The sequence below is a fragment of the Vanellus vanellus genome, assembly GCF_965231255.1.
Source record: "Vanellus vanellus genome assembly, chromosome: 9".
Taxonomy (NCBI): Eukaryota; Metazoa; Chordata; class Aves; order Charadriiformes; family Charadriidae; genus Vanellus; species Vanellus vanellus.
In genome coordinates this window covers 23,333,833-23,356,557 of record NC_138914.1, presented here as the reverse complement: position 1 = coordinate 23,356,557, position 22,725 = coordinate 23,333,833, and the positions used below count along the sequence as shown (strand labels likewise).

Genomic DNA, 22,725 nt, shown 5'->3' with positions numbered 1-22,725 from the left:
TTGGAACAGGCTGCCCAGGGAGGTTGTGGAGTCCCCTTCCCTGGAGATTTTCAAGACCCGCCTGGATGCAGTCCTGAGTAATGTGCTCTGGGCAATCCTGCTTTGGCAGGGGAGTTGGACTAGATGATCTCTAGAGGTCCCTTCCAACTCTGATAATTCTGTGATTCTGTGAAATTATTATACTTAAAAAAAGTGGAGGTTTTACTCCATGATGTAGAGTTCTGGTGCTTTGTTAGCAAACTTGTACAAAGTGCACGTGCAAAATTTGTGTCCTTTCCTTGCTTGCCTTTTCATAGCTGTTTTAATAGCAATTTCATAAACTTTTTTGTGAATCTGTATAAACTCAGCAGTAGTACTTAACTGAAATTTTAAAAAGTTTTGATTGAGTGGCTGGAAACACCTACTGTATTTTTCGTTTTACCTGGGACTGCTTTTTTGCTTTGGAAAAGGGAAGAATTTGGATTCTGTATCCCTTTGTGCTCTTTTAGATACAAGCATAGTGTTCAGTGCTCCTGTTTCTCTAATGAAGGAATTCAGGTTTTGTAGGGAAACTTACAGAGCTCCGCATTTGAACTTGATATAAATTTAATGTGGAAAGAAATGGGTGACTGACATGGGAATGATCTGTGTGGAAAGGACAAACCAAACGGATCGTCCTAGAAATTGATTAGGAAAAGTAGCCTGGAGCCATTCTAATCGACAGAGGAGAGCAGGCACGGAGGGGCCAAAGGTGCAGACAGTTTTGGTGACAAATCCCTACTAACCAGAGCCCAAAGTACAGCCTACTACAGCCAACTAGTACGACTTGGTTTATGCTTACTAACCAAAGCTTTACTCTTGAAAATTGCTCTTAAATTCAAAAAGGTGTTAATCTTGCGAAGGATTAATCAATCTGAAGGTGTGTCAGACTGAGAGTTGTGTTGCTTGTGCCCTCTTTACTGTAGAGCCCAATTAGTGGAAAACCAATGTTGTTTTTTTCCTTGACTACTTCAAAGTTGCATTAGCAGCTTAATGGCTGAAGTAGTGACTAAGAAAGGAATGGTTCAGAGAAGTAGAGAAAAAGATGAGAAGAGATACTTCCAAGATCAGAACAACTGAGGCACAAATTGTATGTGTGATCTTTCAGTATTGGTTGGAGTTTTGGGGGGATTGGTTTTTTTTGTGTGTGTGTGTGGTTTTGGGTTTTTTTCCTCCTATTAATTTTTAAATTTTTTTTTTCAGTTCTGCTAGGGGAGAGCTTGCTTTTTGGCGTTGATCTCTTAAGGTGAAGGACATTTGAAGGAAAAACACCAACCTTGTAGATGTCTGAGAGATCTGCTTGGGTTGTTAGGCTCATCCTGACTCATGCCCTGCATTTAGGTTTACAAGGTTCACAGCTTTATTTATTAATATAGGAACGGGTCCATATTTATCTTCTACTGCTATAAAAAGTTACTTTAAAAAATACTGCTATATATCACAATAGATGCTTGTTTGGTGTGTTGGTTTTTTTTTTTTTCCCCAGACAACTGGTAACCTGTGCAATAAATCAACTGAGAATTACTGTGTGGGAGGGGAACTGAGAAAAAAACACAGTTAAATGTATTGTTGATATTTTTGTGTCAGAGATGAATGTTTTTCTTATAAGCAACTCTTAAAGCTTATATTTTCTAACAAAAGTAGTCATTTTTAAATGGATTCTAGGTTTTGTTCTGTGGTGTTTTGCCTTTGCATATGTATTTCATTAAACGTTACTGTGACTATTAATTGTTTGCATGCATAAAAATGGCAGCATATGTGTGTGTTGGGAGGGGGAACTGTATTTACATTTTCTTTAAAAGCTTTTGGTGTTTGTTTCAGAAATAAAGGAAACGACAAGGCATCTAAGCACTATACTGAGAGGAGTTTAGCTTTGTATCCTGAGAACTTTCAGGCTTCTTCATTACCAGTTCCAGCATTCCTTAGGGAGACAGACTGAAATTTTTAACAGTTCAGACTAAACGCTTTTTGCTAGTCATGGAAAAAGTTAAAGTGATTTAAAGTATCTTTTGGATATGGTTGAATGATATTAGCGTGTGATCTGAGTGGATATGAGTGAATGATCTCTAGGAATTTGTTACTGCCAGATGTACACATTGCATAGCTGTTTTGTGTATTTGGTTTTAATGCTTGTTCAAATGACTAACTATCAAAATCTGTAATCTATGCAGAGTGCTAATGAAAAGTGCAGTCTTGATCACAGTGTGCAGTATACCTGTGAGAGGTGGAGGAATAGTATGAGATTTTATTTTTTTCTGCTTGTGTTGAGTGTTTAATATGAAATGAATCAGTATCAGTTTCCCAGCAGTACTGGATCTACAAGGGGACTGATATACTGTAATATCTTAAAATATTAATTGAATGCTGCTGTTGCAGTTTTTCAGTTGCAGACAGGCTTTTTGAAGTAATTTTCATGAAAGTGAAGAGTTGCAGTAAGAAAAATTTTAAAAATTTTAGAAAGATGCATGAAACATTCAGCTGGCAATGGATTATTTGAGCATGGCATAAATATAAATCTAATATCTGGTAATGATTATGTTTCAGAAACATGCTTGTAACTTATTTAGAGGGAGAAAAGCTAGTTTATCTGGAATAGACAAACTAAGAATTATGTATTTATGAAGGCATTGTAAAATCTCTATTTTAAATTAAATTTCTCTTGAGAACATATCAGTCATCTTTTCACTGGGTGAATTGGTGTGGATCTTGGGAGAGTTGGGGAAAATTAATTTAGTTTCAGTAAAAATGGCTTTTATCAATTACTGGTTGGAGCAAAAGACTCAAAATGAATGAACAAATCAGTGCTAGGGCACAGGTTACAGGACACTGAAATTAAGCTATGCTGTGCGCATGTCTTATCTGTTGAGCTGGCCAGAAGGTGGATGCACTGACCTGTGTCTTGTGAAATAGTATGTTGGTTGTCTTCTGCTGTTGTGCTTGGTTCTGTGTTCACTGTACCAACTAAAAATGAGGTGTGTATGTGCAATATTATGTTGTGTGATTATATATATTATTTTTTTTATCAGTTCAGAGCTGGTCAAGTAGTTGCCATGCTAATTCTCTTGCCTCATACCTACGTATGCATTGAGCTGTTTGAGTTCAAAGTGGATGTTTTTGTATATATTCATACAATTTTTTAAGTTAGCTTTCTTTACACTAGAGGCCAGGGAAAAAGTGTAATTAATTTATAAATTGCTTCTTAAGAAGCAGCTTTTATGACTGTCTCTATTTTTCCATGATCAGAATTTGGAATAAGAGCAGTGAGTAGGTTTGAGAAGTGCACGCATCCAGTGGCTGCCCGTGCGGTATCAGAATTGATGTATTCTTGACTACACTCTTCTTGGCCTGAGTGAGGAGCTATTGCTGAGGACCTGGAGCCTCCTGGCAATGCACATGAGGGCTGCAAAAAGTCAGCAGCAGGACAATTGACTACTGCTCTTTCTTCAACAAGCTCCACCTTACCAACTGCATGCCCTCATACCATGAATGCCAAGAGCAGGTTTAGCGACTTTTCATCATGGATTCCCTGTCTCTCCCTAGAATGCTGCGAATACCTTTTAAACTTCCCTTTTTTCTCCCCTACCCCTCCACCCTCAGGCCACTTGCAGATTTTTGTCCACTCTGGACAAGGCCTGAGCTGAGTTCTCATCTTCTCCCTTCAATGGTGGCTCCTTCTTGAAGTGTGTGAGTGGAACCCATAGTCTTCACTTTAGGCAGAAAGAAGAGCCAAGGATGGCATGTATTAAATTTGCCTGCTGAGGTGAGGAAGCAGGTACTTTCAGTTTCTAGAAAAAGAGCTCTAGTAATCTGTGAGCAAACCCAAGCAGCCAGGGACACTGTCATCAGCTGCTGGCAAAAAGATGGCAAAAATGCACTGGTGAAGCATGGTGGTAGGGCATCTCTAGAAGAGATGATTATGCCAAACTTGCACAGTCCTGAGAATATTCAGCACTTGCTTGAGGCAAAGGTTCTAGGAAAGAGAAGGATCCAAATGCATAATCAAAGATACAACTGACATTTGTGTTGTACAGAAGGCTGATAGCAGCTGCTGTCTTTATGTTCTTCTGACTGTGTGTACAACCACCTCAAATGTGTTTCTATGTTCTTCTCTAGTAGGCTCTTCTCCAGTATGCAGTAGACCTTTCCTATCTGGTCAAGAGAGCACCGTTAAAGCAGGGAACTACCTTTTTGGTATGATACTTCACTTCTGTCAAGGTGCAAGTTTGAATTTTTCAGGAAATGTTGGCAGCATGTTGAAATATTAAATACAAAGGCTGTCACGTTAGGGTGTTGTCAACTAACATCAGCAGTGGCAATGATGACGTTTTGATGGTGGCCCTGCTATTCCTTACCTCAACTAACTCAGTAGAGAAATGCAGTTGAGCTCTTCTTCTTGTTTTGTCTCATGTGTTACCTAGAAGGGTTCAATAAAGTAGGGTTCCCCATGGTGGGTAAGTTAAGAGGAGGAAAGAGAACAAGCTCTCGGGCTTTCATCTTACCCCTCTTATCTAACAGTGTATCTCCACTCTGTTTTTATTGTTACCATCTAACTAGTTACTCTTTTAGCTGTCCACATGCATAATACAGTTGTTGCAACTGTACATAACTTCTTTTTCGCCTTTCTGAGTCCTGACAGTAGGGCAATGCATATGAATTGCAAGATTTTTGTAGTTGCTGGTGCATGCTGAACTCGGTTGTATTCCTCAATTTTATCTTCCCTCCTGCCTCCTCCTTTCAGAATGTCTCTGTGTCTTTTCATTCCTTGTTCCCTTTTTACATCAAATGTAAGACTGTTGTAATTTATGCGTGTAATTTATAGATTTAAAAATAAAATAATTCCAACTATTTAAGTCTCACTAGGTTTCAATTGGTTATTGAGTTTTAAACCTTATTGGCATTTAAATATTTTGAACCTTTGAACTACTGGGCCTGCACAAGCGGTGGCGTTGGTGCAGGTATGACAACAAATGGCAGGAGGGAAGATGTGTACATTGTCATTGTATATGTTGTCAGTGAAAGAAATGTTCACGGACTGACTGAAAAGATCCTTTTGTAGCCGAGAGTGTAAGAGGCCTAGAGCTCTTCTGCTGTAGAGTTTGCATGCGATGGTAGGTGCTTCGTATAAACCAAACCTTTTCCTTAAGTTTGTTGTTACACGTTTCCTTTCTAGGTACTAGTTGGATCTGGGTTTAGGGCTGTAGCAGTGTTGAGGACTCCTGAATGTAGCTAGGGCTTTTTGGAGTTGTGCTGTGAGTGAAACACTCTGAAGTTCAAAGTTTATCCTTCTGGGCATCCCAAAATGGACACTGAACACTAGTGGAGATATTTTTTCCATTAATTCTATTACTTTAGCTCTTCAACTGTAACAAACACCGTCGTCTTTTCTGTGACATAAGCGTGCGAATGTTTGGGGTAAGGGGTGTTTGTGCTCTCTCTTTTTTTTTAATGGGTGCTACACAGAAGAGCATGAAGAAATTAATTGGAGGGTTCAAATAATCTTCAGCACAGGAGGCACAGGACCACACACAAAATGAGACTTTAATAGAGACTGATAGCTGTTCACTAAAGGAGTGTTTGGTATTATATACTGAATTAAATTTTAAGTGGTTTCAAGGGAACACTGTAGGTCTTCCAGTGTAAGTCTTTCCTGTGCCACAAGGGGACGGAATTAGGATTGTTTGGAAGACCTTTATTTTGGCATTTCCCGACTGACTTGCTTTCTGACTTTGCAGCTTTAGCATGACTTTCTTTCCCTTTTGTAGAGGGGGTCAGGAATACATGTGGTGTGCACAACCACTGAAGATTAGTTTGGAAATAATCTACTAGCATGGCAAAAGAATTGTGCTATGGAGTTCTGAACATCAATTTAGGGGGGAAATAAAGTACTGTGCTTATTTTCATTGTTTCTTTTTTATTATTTTTTTTTCTTTTTAAAAGCTTGGTAATGAATCTGGCTACTTGGAAATTCAGCAAAGAGTACATTTCACTGTTCAAAACTGTTTCAGACTTTGTTTTTGCTTAGTTTTGAAAAAGATGCATTTGGAATATAACTCAGACTTCAAACTACACAGCAGTTGTGATAGCTGGGAAAAAAACCCACACTTGACACATCTTTGTCCCTGAATGTGCAAAAATAGTACTGTGTGCTGATTTGGAAGTATGCAGGGGGTTGTTTGTGTCCCTGCACTGCGAGAAGTTTATGATGAAATGTAACTGAGCACAGTGTGTGTGGGTTTTTAGAATTATTTTTTTTTCTGTTTCATACTACGTAAATTGTGATACTATTTAAATGTTATGTATTTTGTTGTATACTAACAGCATTAAACTTGCTACACATCAAAAAACCAAAAACAAACCCACAAACAAACCAACAACCAAAATGCCCCCCCAAAAAAACAAAGTCCAAAATCACTGTTAAAAATAGAATTTTTTCAGTTAAAGCTTTTTATTATGATTCCTCTTTTTCTTAATAGTACAGTCTGTGCTAATGCTTGCAGGACTGTTCTTCTGGCCTGCAGCTAGCATGTAGCCACCTTTCTGAAGGCCCCTCGGGGCGCTGATTGACTAAATTAACATGATGGTGTACTGCTCCTGTGACACTGGAGACACAGTGAGAGGAATTACATATATATTACTGATGATCTTTCTATGTGCAGAAAGTCAAATGCTTTCAAGACTCAGGCTAATTTTGCAGATGTGGGTGAACTGTACCATGTATGTGGAGGTTGATCGTGTCACAAGAGAAGGCAGTGCAGTTTTCAGATGCTTTCAAAAGAGGCTGTGCGGTCTGTTGTATAAGGAAGAGAGAGTACTGCTTTACAGTGAAGTATATTGTAATTTTCCCTGACTCCCTCAATTTTTGTTTCTTAGATCGCATCAATGGAGCACATTCAGGGAGCTTGGAAGACTATCAGTAACGGTTTTGGACTCAAGGATTCTGTCTTTGATGGCCCAAACTGTATTTCACCTACTATCGTCCAGCAGTTTGGTTATCAACGCCGAGCATCCGATGACGGCAAAATATCAGATACTTCCAAAACTAGTAATACTATTCGTGTTTTCTTGCCCAACAAGCAGCGCACGGTGGTAAGTCTAGATTACCTTTATGTAAGAAATGTCGTACTGTTCCCATTGCTGACACTATGACGTGTATCTGGCAAGAGAAATGCCAAGCTTCACAAAAGGTCTTATTGTCATTAAGTGTGTTGTCATCACTTTTTTAATTCTAGAGAACGTATTTTGAAAGCAGTGTATCTGTATTTTGAGAACCCGTATTTCTCTACCTCAGTGCTGTATTTTTCCAGTATACATGAGCAAGACACTTTGCTTACATATTTTACATTAAAAGACAGTAGTTGGCTGACCTAAACAATGATGCCTGTATGAAGTAAAACATGTAGTTGTTTTCTGTCACCATTTTCTTCATGTGGATGCCCACAGCGAAGTATGGTAGTTAAAGCTGAAGTGAAACTTCTTGAGGGAACACTTCTGTTAGATTTCTTGAAGCTGAGTTTACTAATAATAGTCTTACACAAAGTTCCCTGAAATTGAAATGAAGCCTTTTTCTACACTTAAGGTGACTCCATTTGCCTGCATTTCTATGACTTTTACAAGCTACCTGTATAAAATCCTGTTTCACAGAAACTTAGTAACTGTAAGAAATTGAAAAGTTATAAAATGGCTTCAAAACTTCCTTTGCCTAAGTACACAATAGTTACGTATATGGCAGAAAATGTGCCTGCCTGACAGGTTGGTTGAATATGCGATGACTTAAATCGGGAGGCGTCGCAGTCTGTTACATCATACAAATAATTTTTATGTACCTATTTATTACGTTCAAAAGTGAACAGCTGTGCAGTTTTACTGGAACTTCTAAAGAAAAGGAGAAAAAAAAAAAAAAAAGACTCCCCCCCAATAAAAACCCCAAACTTAAACATTCTGCAATTGCTGACTAAAATTGTTTTTCCTTTGGTCACAGGTAAATGTGCGCAATGGGATGACCTTACATGACTGTCTTATGAAGGCGCTTAAAGTAAGAGGTCTGCAGCCAGAATGCTGTGCAGTTTTTCGACTTCTTACTGAACCAAAAGGGTAAGAGTCTGGAATGTTGTATGTGAAACTTTCAACTAGAGAATGTAAATATCTTGTTTTTAGAATAGCAGCAATAAGGCTTTCTTTCCCTCTCTTGCTAGTTTCTCTTGAAAGTGTGACATGGTTGTGAACACTTCCATGTTGCTTTCTTTACCCCTCTCCCCTAAGTCAACTCCTTCAGCTTCCTGGGTATTAAAAATTTTAGTTTTGTTTTAAAGCTGGGCATTAAAAATGCTCTAAATCAAGGCATACGCTCAAGTGCTTGTAGCATCTTACAGAAGCTTTTGTCATACTGTAGATGAAATGATGTGATATGCCATCGTATTTGAGGTGCGTTTCTCCTCTGCATTTCTAGTTGGTAAACTTCAGTGCTAGTGATTCTTAGCCAACTTAAATGAACATCTCCTCTGTGTGCTCAGTTTTAAGGCTCTACATTCCTCTACAACTTTTCAATGTTTGGATTTCAATCTCACTTCAGATATTCCTTATTTTTTGTAGGACCGGGGATGCTGCTATTAAATACCAAATGATTCTTTTACAAGCTGAGGGAGTGAAGGTATCTCATGGAGTTAATACATTTAACTTCACACCTCGTAAGGCTTGGGCTTAATGCTCTTTTAAGCCTCAATCATGAGGCAGTCATTTGTGGGTTTACATCTCTATGTAACTGAGTCCATTCTGGGGTCACCAGTAACTTTAGTGCTGAAGCACGTAATACGGCTTTCATGTCACTAAGTCTGTCATTCATAATTTCTTATGTTTTGTTTATAAGGGTATTTCTGTGACTCCATTACAGCTTCTAGGTGTCTTATTTCAAATAATCTGTATATCTAAATGACTTACACGTTAAAAAATAAACAGAAAAAGAGGTGAATCGTTATGGTTTCAAAGTTGCTTCTAATTTTTTAAGTGAAAGACACTGAAATATAGCTCGCTATAAGAGGTTAGCCATGCTTTTTTGTATTTGTTTTCAGTTTACTCAAGAAAACTCACAAAACATAGAACGCTGATTAGGCCAGACTTCTTATCTCATAAGTAATTTTGTCGTCCCCATTTTCTCTTTCTTTCAGAAAAAAAGTGCGTTTGGATTGGAATACAGATGCTGCCTCCTTGATTGGAGAGGAACTGCAAGTGGACTTTCTTGATCATGTTCCACTAACTACACACAATTTTGTAAGCTTTTCCTCGTCTATATTTTGATGTAAATTTATCAGTTGAACCACATGTTCAATCAAAGAATGTTTTAGGCATTAGGTACCTTTTGGCTTTCTAAACAGAGAGGGTATTTCAGAAGTGATTATTTGATTCCTTCACCCCTGCTCCCCACAAATTAGATTGGCTAAATACCAATTTGCAACGAAATGCCAGAATTCTATTTCTGTTTAGTGATTCCTAGGTGTCAGAGACTTTAAAAGCTCCCATTATGCCTATTCTTCAAAATTCTTATGATTGCCATTTCAATTTTATATAAATATATATTTCTGTAACTGTCATATTAAGATACTATGTCTTTAAAGTCCAGAACTGGGAGGAAACTTGCATTTGCAGTCTGTGCCTCATCAGTTAAGAAAGGCTGGATAAGTTCGGCAGCTTTGTTGGACTGTTGGTAATTGTACTGAACGTACAGGGGTGCTGTCAATTTTGCAAGGTCAAGCTAATGCTGCCTTCTAATTTGACAGTGGTTTTGGGGGAGATGAAAGACTTTAGATTTGTAGTTCCTTCTCAAAAATGGGTTGTTTGCTCCATATAGAGCAAATAAATAAGTTTTTTTGTGTTTGGTTGTTTGCTTTTGTGGGGTTTTGTTTGTTTGTTTTTACAAAGAGATAATGCCTAGCTCTAATAGTTTTACCTTGCATTATTTCGTTCTCCCTGTGAAGGAACTCTATGCCTATATTCAGGCCTTTTTGTTGTTTTATCCCAGAAGCACATTGTGCCAAGTGGCAAAACTAAAGGATTGTCATTTACATCCATGAGAAAGGTTAGGATTGATATACAAAAGCTAAAAGCAGCTTTGGTTCTACTTTACGTTTTTAGAAACCCATAAATAAAATTTTCTGCAGTTGGTCACCAGAAAATTAATATTTTTGTCCAGATCTGGAAGAAGCTCAAACTTCGAGCCTTCCTCCACAGTATGTTCCGCAGGAAGAAACCCTTTGGTTCATTTTAATCTTTTTTTCGTATTTCAGAAACTTTAAAAAAATGTTAGATGCCATTTAGAAAAGTAGAATTTCCTTAAACTATTTTATTTACTAAAGAATTTATTTCTTATGCAGGGGGTATTGGTTAGTTGTAAATGCACAAGAAGCATTTTGACTAATAAAATAAATAATGAGGTGGTTTTTTGCAATCTGATCTTCCTTCAGTTTTGATGATACTAAAACAAACCCTCCAATTCTCGGCCCACCCAACTCTGTCGCCTTCCTGAGCACAAAATAATGCTTTTGAGTTTGACAGAATGCTTTTCTTCTTTTTTCTTTCTCTCTCTCTCTCTTCCCCCTCACCCCCTCACCCCCAAATAATCAGGTAAACAAAATCCTAAATGTTTGTAAGCTTTCCAGGTTTCCAATCAAACTGGAAATATATGCAGGAATACTCAAGTGTGGCTTTAAGTTAAGTAGCAGTTTGGGGGCACTGATAACATTTTAACATGGTATTTATTTATATCAAGCCCTGAAGATGTTCATCTCAGCTAATTAAGAGAAGTTAGTAGCTTGGATTAATCATTTAATGTGTTTTCTAGGCTCGGAAGACATTTCTGAAGCTTGCTTTCTGTGACATCTGCCAGAAGTTCCTGCTAAATGGGTTTCGGTGTCAGACATGTGGTTATAAATTCCACGAACACTGCAGCACTAAAGTTCCAACCATGTGTGTCGACTGGAGCAATATCAGGCAGCTCTTGTAAGGACTCTTCCTTTTTAATAGCAACAGTAATTCTCTGTGACAGACAAGCATCGTTTTTTTTTTTTTTTTAATCTCTTATCATGGAGATAAATTTGGATTGCTGGGAAGTGTAGTCACTTTCATCAATATACAGATCTTGTGTATTGATTTCCTAAAGCAACCAGCAATGGTTGTCTATTCCCAGGTGAAGAAGGCCGTTTACATTAAATGCATTTTGTTCTTGCTGTAAATATTAATATTCTGTGACAAGCACACAAAGACATTGAATGACCAGACAGTTGCTCTAATGCCCTCTGTTTCAACAGAGTAATGGTATTTTTTTGTCACATAACACTTTTGTTAGAAGAAAAAAGGTCATGATTCTGTTGGTTTTTAGCTGTCGGAGGCATGAGTGTTCAGAACTACCACAAATTTTCACACCCTGTTGAAAATGCATGGAATGGTGACAAAACTGATGAAGGATAATATTTTCCTAATATTGATTAGAAAAAGTTGAAAGTCATTGTTAGAATAAGTCCTTTAATGCAAAAGTGTTAAAACCTATAATTGATTTTGTGTGTGTCTTACTTAGTGATTGTTTTTTTTTTTTATAACTAAACTCAGTCATACAGTTGTGTATTTTCTTATACGGACTAGTCATTAAGAGTGTAGGATGTAGCCACTTGGTGCTACCTGGGTTTGATAGAACTTAAAAATTTGGTCTTGAATACCCTTTCAGGAAAATCTGAAGTCTGATCTAAAAATATTTGTTTTTTAAGTTTACGAAGAACTCGTGGAAATTTTCTTTGGGAGTCTGAAGACATAGTTTTTAGTCATGCCATACTTGGAGGAAAAATATTATGTAAAGCTAGGAATGTGTTCATGAAGTTAATTATGCTGGAAAGAAACAGCCCTTTAAATTTTCAGCTTTAAAGAGCATTGTACAGGAGGTAGTGTAGCAGTTGAAATTGTAATTGTTTTTGTTGATATTTCAGATTGTTCCCAAATTCAAATATCAGTGACAGTGGTGTCCCTGCACTACCTCCCTTGACAATGAGACGGATGCGGGAGTCTGTCTCCCGGATACCTGTTAGGTAAGCTAGTATTTCCTGTCATTTCTGTTTTGGGAAATACAGTTGTTTAAAAACAAAACAAAACACCCCCAACTCCTCAAAAATAGAACAATCTTGCAGAAGGTTGGGATAAATGTGCAAGAAGGCAACACCACTTCATCATACATAATATGTAGCGTCCCTTCTTGTTCTTAGATTCAAGCAAAACATTGATTTGGGATTTTATATTTTTAATTTTTAGTCTTAAGATTTCAAGGGAGAGTATTAAAGGTTTTCTGGAGACCTTAGTTTTCCTGCCTAAGAAAATTCAAGGCTCCCTTTGGTATTTTTGTGACTTAATTTTATTTTATCTGATCAGGTAGTATACATGTAAGGGTTTGTGACTCGTCTTTCATGACTCGCATACGTAAACTAAAATAACATTCTAATGTTATGATGACAGATAAGAGTTTAAAGAGAGAACAATGGAAATACACTCCTCATAAAGAAAATTCTGAGACCTAAAGAGAACGTTCCTGTAGTTTTAAATGCTAGAATAAAAATTGCTTTCATTTCAAAGGGGCCTGTCTTCTGATCCTAATTTGTGCCTGTATTCTTTTCCTTGAAATTCTAGAGGCTGAAGAGAGCAGGCCATCTTTTGGCTTTGCTACATCCCTTTGAAAAATCTTGGCCTGTTCAGGAATGAGGCACAGAGCACATAGCTGACTTGCAAATGGTTCTATGCATTTATTTGTTTATTTTAGTGGGAACTGCGTCAGGAATTGATCTTATGTTCTCTTTGCCATCTTATTCTGTTTCCAGTGTTGTTGAACAATGACTCATTAATTTGACAGTTTTTTAATCTTTTTGCGAAGGCTGGCTGATTTCAGTTAAGATACTTGTGTGATTTGGGATAAATAGGGTTTGAGTGACCTTAGCTGTGATTTATAACTACTTGTTGAACTGGGTTTTAGTGTTGGCCTCCTTTTAACTGGTATTACATTTCATGACTTCCTTGCTGGCTGTTCTGTGTGAACCATTGAACAATCTTGCAAACCTTTACGGATTCAGGACTTGGCAGTAAAAGTAGCTCTTAAGCTATACATCTAACATTCTTGCAGCAGTGGTGTTTTTTTTTTTTTTTAATTTCACAGACCTTAATTAATCCAGCAGAGCCAATAATTTCTCAATATATTAAATGTGATTTGATGGGGATTGAGGTGAACCGTGGCAAATATTATAACAGCAGAAACAGACTTACGTTAAACACAGTAGATGAGTGTGTGAACTGACAAGATCTTACTTCAAGTTTTTTAATTTATTGCCAAAGTTAAACGGGGAATGATTCAGCTGACCAAATAGTTTGGTTAGTGTGTAAGTCCCGGCTTTTTCTGTTTAAGATTCTGTCTGTATTGCTTTTGAACAGGTTACATTTAACAGTATTTTTCAATTCCTAGAGGGGGAGAAAATAACCTCAACTTTCCCTTTCTCTCTTTTTCCTTCTCAGTTCCCAGCACAGGTATTCTACACCTCATGCCTTCACATTCAACACATCAAATCCTTCCTCTGAGGGCTCTCTTTCCCAGAGACAGCGATCTACATCCACACCAAATGTCCATATGGTCAGCACTACAATGCCTGTAGACAGCCGGATAATTGAGGTAATATCTAATGTCTAATAGTCACCTGTTGTTTTCTTCTTTGGTTTCTGTCATTTACTTACATGCCTTAGCTGGCTGAGTGATGAAGAATATAGGTGATGCATTTGCGTAGAAAGTTAGTAGTTCATTCTTGCAGCATTTATCAACTTTGCTGAAGTTCTACATAGATTTTTTTAGTGTCTGTAAAGATGAGGGGGAGCTTAATCAAGTTTCTCAGATCTGAAAGGAAAATAAACTCAGTTTTGCAGAAGAAATACTTATTAGGCATGTCTGAAAATGCTCTTTCAAACTTAAAAATCTGTGTTTGTTGAGGGGGCTGGTGTTTTTTTTTAAATTACACGTATGTGTAGTCTGGAGGTAGTTCTCGGAGTTGGAATACTCAAGTCAAAGCTTACTGGCAATATGTTGTGTGTTACACCGGTACAGAATTGACAGCAATTCTGGGCTCATGTGCTAAAGCCATCTGTACCTGAGAATATTTCCCCTGTTACTTGCTTTCAAGCACCTTTTTTCTTTTTTTTTTTTTTTTTCCTCCCTACCTTCGACTGGCAGTAGTGAAAGACAACTATTTGAAGTCAGGCCTGAAGTGTTTTTTTGGGGTTTTGTTTTGTGATAACCTTAACAAAATAAGGGAGTGGTGTGCAGGAAACGCTTGCAGAAAGAAAGTGCTGAACTGCAGGACTTAAGAGAGCGCTGTTTGTTGTTTTTCTGCTCTGGAACAGTTTAAAAACTCTTTAGGCCAAACAGAAGCCTTTTGAGTGCTGAGTTTACTTGCATCTTCAGCTGGTAGCTTCTGTGAAATCTGACGACCCTCTGAAATGGGCCAGAGATGTCCTCTTGGCCTTTGGTGGAACTGAAGAACAGTGCACTGCAGCCCCATGAGGCTTTTTGGGTTAAAAGCTTTGGGTTAGCTGGGTTTTATGGGAAAAGATGCCCTCCCTTTCTCTTTGGTTTTCTTAGTCTTACAGCCTTTCATACTGCCTCTGAAGCCTGGCTGACCATCTTTTATGGCACAAAAAATACTGAAGCACTCAAGAAGGAGAATAGGAATTTTCGAACTTTGTAGCATGATGAGCATTTAAGGAGACATTGCTTTCTCTATCCTTTATGCGTAGCGGCAAAGACAGAAATGCTTTCTATTCTGGCTCTTCATAATATCATAGGAACTGAATACAAATAGCTGTCATGTCTTAAAGGCAATAGCTGCTTCTCCAAAAGGCTTTAAAAAAGCCCACACCACAAAGAAGGTAGTAGAGACCACCTAGTATGACATGAAACACCACCTTAATAAAGTGGTTTACCAAAGGATGGATACTAGTGAACTTTTGGGTTTGAACAGGAATGCTTACTTCCAAGTTTTACTGCACTTAATTATCATGTATCAAACAAATTAGGTTACTTTTTCTTTCATTTATCCTAAGATTTAATTTTTTAATTTTTTTTTATACTTCCTCTGTTCTTTTCTTTTATCTCTTACCTTGTTGGCCTAGAATAACAGCCTGAATGCTTCTCCCAGTTCCTGGTGCAGACGATTTTGTTTGAGGGGAAGAGTAGGTATTTTCTTGGTGCCTTTTGTTTTCTTGTGATTAACAGGATTGCTGTAACTTGTAAGCCATGGCAGTGTCCACATGAAATGTTTAATCTGGACTTGATTTGATGAAAATCTCTATAGCATGTTTATACGTAAATATTGAGGATGCTAATGGGAAGAGGCAATTTGGTAGAAGAGCTTCATTTTTAGATTAGCTGGATGAATGAAATTTGGTGTGAATTTGAATAGGCTTGGATTAGAGATGCATTTGATCACACAGTTTTTAAAGTAAAACCTTCTCAAACACATCTATTGTGTGGCTTTTTTCCTCTGGAAACTATTTTGTTGAATATAACTATATAAGATTAAGAACATGACATACTATTTTTAGTTCACATCAAAGCAAAGGTGACAGACTACAGCACTGTGTATAGTATTATTTGTGTTGTAAGAACGCTGGGTTTGGTTCATTTGCTGTGGGATTAATAAGCAAAAAGAAAAATTCACATCAGGGTTGAAGTTCAAAAATACTTTTTTCTTTAATAAGAATTACGTATACATAAGTATGAGAACAATTTTAAATTATGTAATTATCATTTACCAGCTTACTTGAAAGCAGTTACATTCTCAGGCTGATGGACAAAACGCATCACTTGTTACTAATTCAGATTTTTATTGTCCTCAAAATGGACGAAAGTAGTAACTTGCAAGAGTTCTTCATTGGTAGTTTATGCAGATTTTGATCAACTCGGATGCAGAGTTGAAGTACTCTGCAAGAATACTGTATATAGAGTCAAGCCTGGGAGAATGCAACTAACTAGCTAAAATGATGTATTTCATAAAAGAATCTTTACTAAGGATAATCTGAGTTAATTTGAAAACTGTATGGTGGAATGTAGGCTTGTTCTGTCTCCTATGAAATCTGACATTTATTATTCTACTAATTAGTTAGAAAGTTTGAATTGACTTCTATTAACTTTGACAGTATTTAACATTTCTGTAGTGCATGTTCTTGCTTTGTACTTATACAGTACCTGGATATTTTACCTTTCCTGTATGTACTTTGGGATAATACATAGCAGGTGAGAAAAGTTGTAAAGTTATGTTTGTCAGAGCTTAGTTTATCTTGTGCATGGCTGTAGAATTGTGTTGTAAAGTGCCTGTGGCATGAGGTGAGAGTTGTTGCACTGTACCGACTAGTGAACTGTGTAAGAACATGCTTTTCAAATATCAGCAAACTTCAATCTGTGGAAAAATGTTTTGCAAATTAGATGGTTTTGTATTAGGGCACAAGACGTAGCCTTTTTTGAGTTGAAATACTATGGTAGAGATATTTCAAAATGTGTATTTTTGACTTGGAATATTTTAGGGGCTTTTAAAGTTTTCCTACTTGCAAGCCAAAACCTTTTTGAGAACTTGTCCCCTAGAGATACAGGACTATCACAGGACCTATGTTCAGATCTGGAATACAAGCATGTACAAAAATCCAGTGGTGGGAATGCAGACAGTATTTCTGGTGTTTCTTCTCGTTCTGTGTCTCTTTTTTAATTTTTATTTTATTTTATTTTCTCCTTTTTGGTAGTAATATCTTTTAATATGCTGTGAATATTTTTAATGTTTTGTAAGAATTCACAAATTGCATGGTTTTTAGCACATAGGATTCCTGTAACTAGAAAGTAACCAAGCTGTCATCTTTTGGAGGGTGTTGCACACTTGACCAAAACTGTTAGGAATTATTTCAACACTATTCCTGCTTGTTCCTTTACGTGTTCTCATACATTTATTAACTTTATTATCTATCCTCCTCTGTTTTAGGATGCAATTCGAAGCCATAGTGAATCAGGTATGGTTTCCAAAAATAAAATAATATTATATATTAGTTTGTGTTTATTTTCTGGTTCATAAATTTTTTTACATTTCTCTTTACGTTTAAGCTTCACCCTCTGCTCTGTCTGGAAGTCCTAACAATATGAGCCCCACTGGCTGGTCTCAGCCCAAAACCCCTGTCCCAGCCCAAAGAGAGAGAGCCCCTGGATCCAATACACAAGAAAAAAACAAAATTGTAAGTATGGTAATATTTGATGGTTTTACATTTTTTTAAAATATATTAAACCAGACTGGGAGTAGTGGTGCGTTGGGATAAGTTTCTGTACATACAAGGCAATACAAGCTGATGGTAACCTTGCATTGCTTTGCACTGTGTGTATATAATAGGAGTATAATTTTGAGTAACTTGGGAAAGATAGCACTATTGCCTTGCGTTATATATACCCAGAACGAGGTGTTTTGGATTGAAGATTAATTTTGGAAAATAATAATGAATAATATCTCAAATTTTTTGAAGGCTTGTAAGATTTTAAAGATGAAAGTGCAGTTGCTTAGTGGGAGACTTAGACATTTGAGACTTCTGCTCTCAACTTTTTGTTTTATTCCTTTTAAATATGTAAATGAGTTCCTGAATTTTAGTATTGTAATTTTGAAAAAGTCAGTAAATTTCTTAAGTATTTCAGATGTCTTTAAATAGTTGATTATAAAATATTTGTTCCTTTTAAGATCTAAGATTAGGGTTTAAGTTTATAGTGCAGAACTTAATGGTAGCTTTTTCAGCAGTTAAAGCCATCCAAAAAAAATGTTTTGTTCTTCTTTTTCTTGTTAAAAAAGCCAAACAACAACCCAGCACCCCTTATAAATTGAGGAGAAAAACAAAAGTCCAAACTGTATGACAAAACCCTCAAGGTTTCAGTGCATCTTAAACTTGGATGAGGGAAGTTATTTCATTCTTGGTGTGTATATACATAATATATTTGATTAAGTACTTAGAGTAAAGCCATGTCAATTTTTGTTCCAGAGGCCTCGTGGACAGAGAGATTCCAGTTATTACTGGGAAATAGAAGCGAGTGAAGTCATGCTTTCCACCAGAATAGGGTCAGGTTCTTTTGGAACAGTTTACAAAGGCAAATGGCATGGTAAGTTCTTGATAAGTGTTACTGTCTTCTCAAAATGTTGATGCTGTAGGACAGCAATCCAGAAAAAGGTAAAATCAAAGCACAATGGTGCTTTGTGCTTATCTGTCACCAAAGGTACTAGGTGAGAAATATTAATTTCCTAATATTAGCAGTGGGCAAACTAAGGCAAAGAACAGACATCAAAAATCCAAACCTTGCGACTGCCATCTGTGTGTTCATTATATTGGAGCCAACATTGTTTTCTGTGTTACCATGTTCTAGAACAGCTTGTTTTCTGAAAACATTTCCCTTTTCAGTAGCAGGATTGAATTAGCAGAATTAACAGGGAAATTTCACATCCTGATGTTAAATTATATTTACCTTTGTTTGTAATACCTCTGGGGTTTAATTAGCATACTTATATTCAAGGTGGCAGGGAAAGGAAATAAGCATAAATTGCTTTTACTGTGGAGTTTTTCTAAGGAAAAAATGGTTGATGTGAGAGTTTATGATAAACTTTGGAACACTTTGAAAAGAGGTACACTGCAGAACTACAGAATTAGTTTCCAAATTCAGGGCTTGTGATTTAAAAAGAAACACACACAAACCGCTCCAGGCCCTAATTTAAATAGTGTTATTGTCATAAAATAAGCTGACAAAAAAAAAAATCTGGAAACTTATTTTCTACCCTTTATTTGTGAATAGTAAATACTTGCGTGTCTTAAAGCCCAAATATTGTCAACATCGATGGAAGGACTATTCTCATGCTAAAAGTAATAGTCATGAACAGTTAAACTGATTTGCATTATGTAAGTGAAATGGAACACAGAAATGAAGAGGAAAAACAGATTAAGTAAGATTTCACTAAAGAAGGTAATAAATGTGAATTTCTTGTTAATATGCTTGAATTTCATGTTAATAAATACTCCTCGTATATCAAGAATTCTGGTTCTTCCTATGTTGGACAGGAATTGCACTGAGCTACATAGTTACAAAGAACCTTCACTTGTGTGCACAAGACAGCAGTATAGCTGTCACCTAACTCGATACCAATAAGATTCAGGATCTTATTTGTGGTACTGACATATAGTTCTCCGGGTTGCTCAGGAAGGTCAAAGTTAAATTACTAAAAATTGCAAACGTAAGCAGAAATTCCAGATGAAGTTAGAGGTGTTGGGTTTCCTAGCGTGCCCAACTATGACAGGCTGTTTGCAATGAACCTTTGGAGAGCATCTGTGGAAGATTGTGCACAACTGTGTGCAAACCGTAGTAATTTCCAATAAGTTTCCCTGATTTAGTCTTCCTAAATAAATATGAAGTGTCAAGGACAGTCTTGCTCTGAGGAGTGCGTATCTCATTGAACAGGTATCGTGCACTTCCATATTTTTCCAGATTGTTCTGATGGTTAAGTACTAATTTTCGTATTTGCACCACTTCTGTTACAGACCCCATTTGGATCCTGTAGTGTCCTGTAGCATGCTTCTAAATTTAAAAGGCGGAAAGAGAACCAAGGCAGTTTAAATTGGTTGGAAGACTACCTATCATAAACACTCACATTTCCCCTTTGACCCTGGTAATCAGTTCTAGGGTTTTGGTGGTTGGGGGGTGGCGGAAGCTGATTTGTCTTCAGTTTGCTGCTAAACAAAACAAGTGCTATTGTGTATTTGTTTCTGTAGAGAAAACTGCTCGGGAAATGCCATCAAGCCTAAAAAAAGCGTGGCACCTGATTCAGTAAGAACAGTGTAAGGTTAAAAACATCTTTTCGTCTGTGACGCAAGGATCGTAATGAAGAATATATTGAAAAAAGTCTGTAATGGGTGGATGCTGCATCCTTGCCTTGTCTTGGCATAGCTCATAGGGATATATGTCAAGTACTGGTAGACCATCTGTTGGTCCTTGCACTGTAGGTCAACAGGAGTTGCAGTAGGAACTGGCTACTTTAAAGCCTGTGGTTTTGGTAGTCATAGTCTTTGTACCAGTTATGTTCTCCTGTTCTGGTCTGTAAGCAGAGATGTCTCTAAGTTATAGAACATTATGTATACTGGAAATGCGAGATGGTTCTCTTTATGAAGATGCTAGAAGATGAAATAGGAAGTATATTGCATTTACTGAAGTTAAAGGAAGAAGATATAAATGTATAAGAATGTATTCAATATTTTTGCATCTTTGTGACTTCAAATTATACAGCAAATTAAGCAATGGGTAACTACAGCGGGAGATGCTGCAGTTCACTCGGGGTACTCTGATGCTTTCAAGTACCAGTTGCATATCCTTCTCATAGTTTGTTGGCAACATTTTTTGTTAATTAAGCAGTTAGTATTCTTAATGTATTCAATTAATCATTATATTCTAGAGACATGCTAATGTACATTTCGCATATATCTTGGAAAAGAGACCATATTAAGAAGAAAATAATCAGTGATTGCGGTAGCAGAGAAATCTGTCACTTGAGATTTTTTTTTACTGTAGGCAGTGATTCTCTAATGCTAAGTGGCAGCAGCCTTTAGGCTACGGGATAAGCCTGTGTTGGAGTATAGCACCTCAAATATTTTTACTGCATGTGGACTAAGATTGAAGTTTCAGTTTTCCTAAGCTGCTTTTAACTTCCTGTGACAGTGTCAAGGCAAGTTTATCCCTCTCTTGAATTCTGAAATGCTGTCCATCTCTAGTTAAAACGACCGTGATGCTTAACTTCTTTCACTGAGGAATCGGCGGGTCTTGCTGTGTAATGCTTATAGTTTTGTTAGAACAGTCGGCTTCATTCCACTGTTGCACCTTTTTTCAATCAGTTCAATTCTGCTGTTTTCTGGATGTACACAGTAAAGGCTTTTACAACTTCATTCTCTGGAAACAGTCTCTAAACAGATAGCACTGGATCATCACATATTCCTCTCTGTACCACCCTTTAACAGATACTGAAATTTAAAGCAAGCATGGACGCTGAAAGCAATTCAAATGAAGCTTTTAAGTAAAGTTTTGTAATGTATCAGCTTAAAGAATAGAATCTGCTGTTCCTGGACAGATTTATCCCTCCCGTTCCTGAAATTTAGCAGTATTTAAACCTAGAAAATTTGTTTTTTTAATAAAGTTTATATTAAAAAAGGATGTGTGTATATACATATATATATATAAAATTTCTATATATATAAAAAAATTTAATACATGAAGTTAATTATATAAAATACAAAGGTGTATATACGTGTGTGCTAAAGCTGGATAGAAAAGGGAAAGCGTTGAAACTTTGGATACTGTTTGGAAGCCGAGAGACTCTGATGTGACTGTGCTTGAAATAATATGCTGAGAATGCAGCTTCACTAGAAGACCTTCCCTTTCAATGACGATTTGAGATTTTTAGTAGCTTCATATCCTGCAAAAGGCATACGTGTGGTTCTAGCCAGCTATAGCTGTTACAAAATAGAAGGGAAGTGGAAAGCATGTGAACAAATTACTTTTTTCATTAGACTGAAATTCTGGTAAATTAATTGCTTGATACTACGGAATTTTATACGTCTGCAGGAAAATCTTTGCCTAAAGTAAAGGTGTACTGTGCACAAATTAGGAATTTTAAGTATACTGTATATTAAAAGTTATTTTGAAAGAAAAAGAAAGCTGCATTTTTAGTAACATTTATGGTAAATATATTTTCAGGGGATGTAGCAGTGAAGATACTAAAGGTTGTAGATCCAACCCCAGAACAGTTCCAGGCTTTTAGAAATGAAGTGGCTGTATTAAGGTGAGTTGGTAGTTTTGTTGCTAAATTCTGTTATTCCGAGGCACTGTAGGTGACTACAACCCCTCTTTTAAGCCGTCTTGCCCAATATTCTATGTTTGATAGACACAAAAGCAGATCTCCAGGGAAGAAGAATAAAAAGGGAGTGTATAGTGATATTTCTGAATATTGTTGTGGAGCTGTGAGACAGCAGTCATAATTCAGGGTATTTCAATGGTTCTTCACTATTTCTGAAAGTTGTCTTTTCAAATAAATACCAACATCCGTAATTGTTCAGGTCACATTTGGCATGCAGTAAAAGGTGAGGATTAATAAATTCTGCCATAATTCTCATCACTGTACAGAATACTTGAATCGTACCTTTCAAAATTGCAGCATATTTCCTTTTTTTTTAAAAAAAAAAAGTATGCTCTGATCTGCATATCTGTTTTCTGCATTCAAATAATGTTTTGTAGTGTCCAATTAACTACCTGTAATGTTAATCCTGAAACTGAAATAGTTAGAGTACTTCAGAACTGTCTTCTTGTCTCTTAATTGCTTCACTAAACTGTGAACTGAGGACCCTTTAGTTTCCTATTGGGATTCAGCCTTCTCTCTAATGTTAGCTTTTCGCAGCTTTCAGGGTGTTTTCTGTTATTCCATTTTTCTAATACTACTTGAGAGCGTGAATATTGGTTACCAATTTCAAAACCCTTGAATTTTCATGACATCTTTTCTTAAAGGGTGATTTTTAAATAACTTCATTGGAACTAAAACTAAGTATTTCGACTAAAAAGCCAAAAATCAGCTGATTTTATTTAAAAATTGGCAACTTTGG

The 22,725-nt window shown here is 36.8% G+C and overlaps 1 protein-coding gene across 5 annotated transcripts in view; it reads left to right on the top strand.

The window, feature by feature from the left end:
- RAF1 (Raf-1 proto-oncogene, serine/threonine kinase) overlaps nucleotides 1–22,725 on the top strand; it is a 46,122-nt gene that overhangs the window by 13,892 nt on the left and 9,505 nt on the right. For 2 of the 5 annotated variants that reach the window (XM_082487514.1, XM_082487515.1), the window contains exons 3-13: nucleotides 6,889–7,104; nucleotides 7,997–8,109; nucleotides 9,180–9,282; nucleotides 10,850–11,007; nucleotides 11,985–12,083; nucleotides 13,549–13,702; nucleotides 15,193–15,252; nucleotides 17,049–17,076; nucleotides 17,168–17,295; nucleotides 18,082–18,199; nucleotides 21,827–21,911. In XM_082487514.1, the coding sequence (XP_082343640.1) occupies nucleotides 6,898–7,104; nucleotides 7,997–8,109; nucleotides 9,180–9,282; nucleotides 10,850–11,007; nucleotides 11,985–12,083; nucleotides 13,549–13,702; nucleotides 15,193–15,252; nucleotides 17,049–17,076; nucleotides 17,168–17,295; nucleotides 18,082–18,199; nucleotides 21,827–21,911 (1,253 nt within the window). In that variant the 5' untranslated portion in view covers nucleotides 6,889–6,897. The remainder of the gene's footprint in view (nucleotides 1–6,888; nucleotides 7,105–7,996; nucleotides 8,110–9,179; nucleotides 9,283–10,849; nucleotides 11,008–11,984; nucleotides 12,084–13,548; nucleotides 13,703–15,192; nucleotides 15,253–17,048; nucleotides 17,077–17,167; nucleotides 17,296–18,081; nucleotides 18,200–21,826; nucleotides 21,912–22,725) is intronic. The other 3 variants (XM_082487517.1, XM_082487516.1, XM_082487518.1) reach the window with 3 other exon arrangements.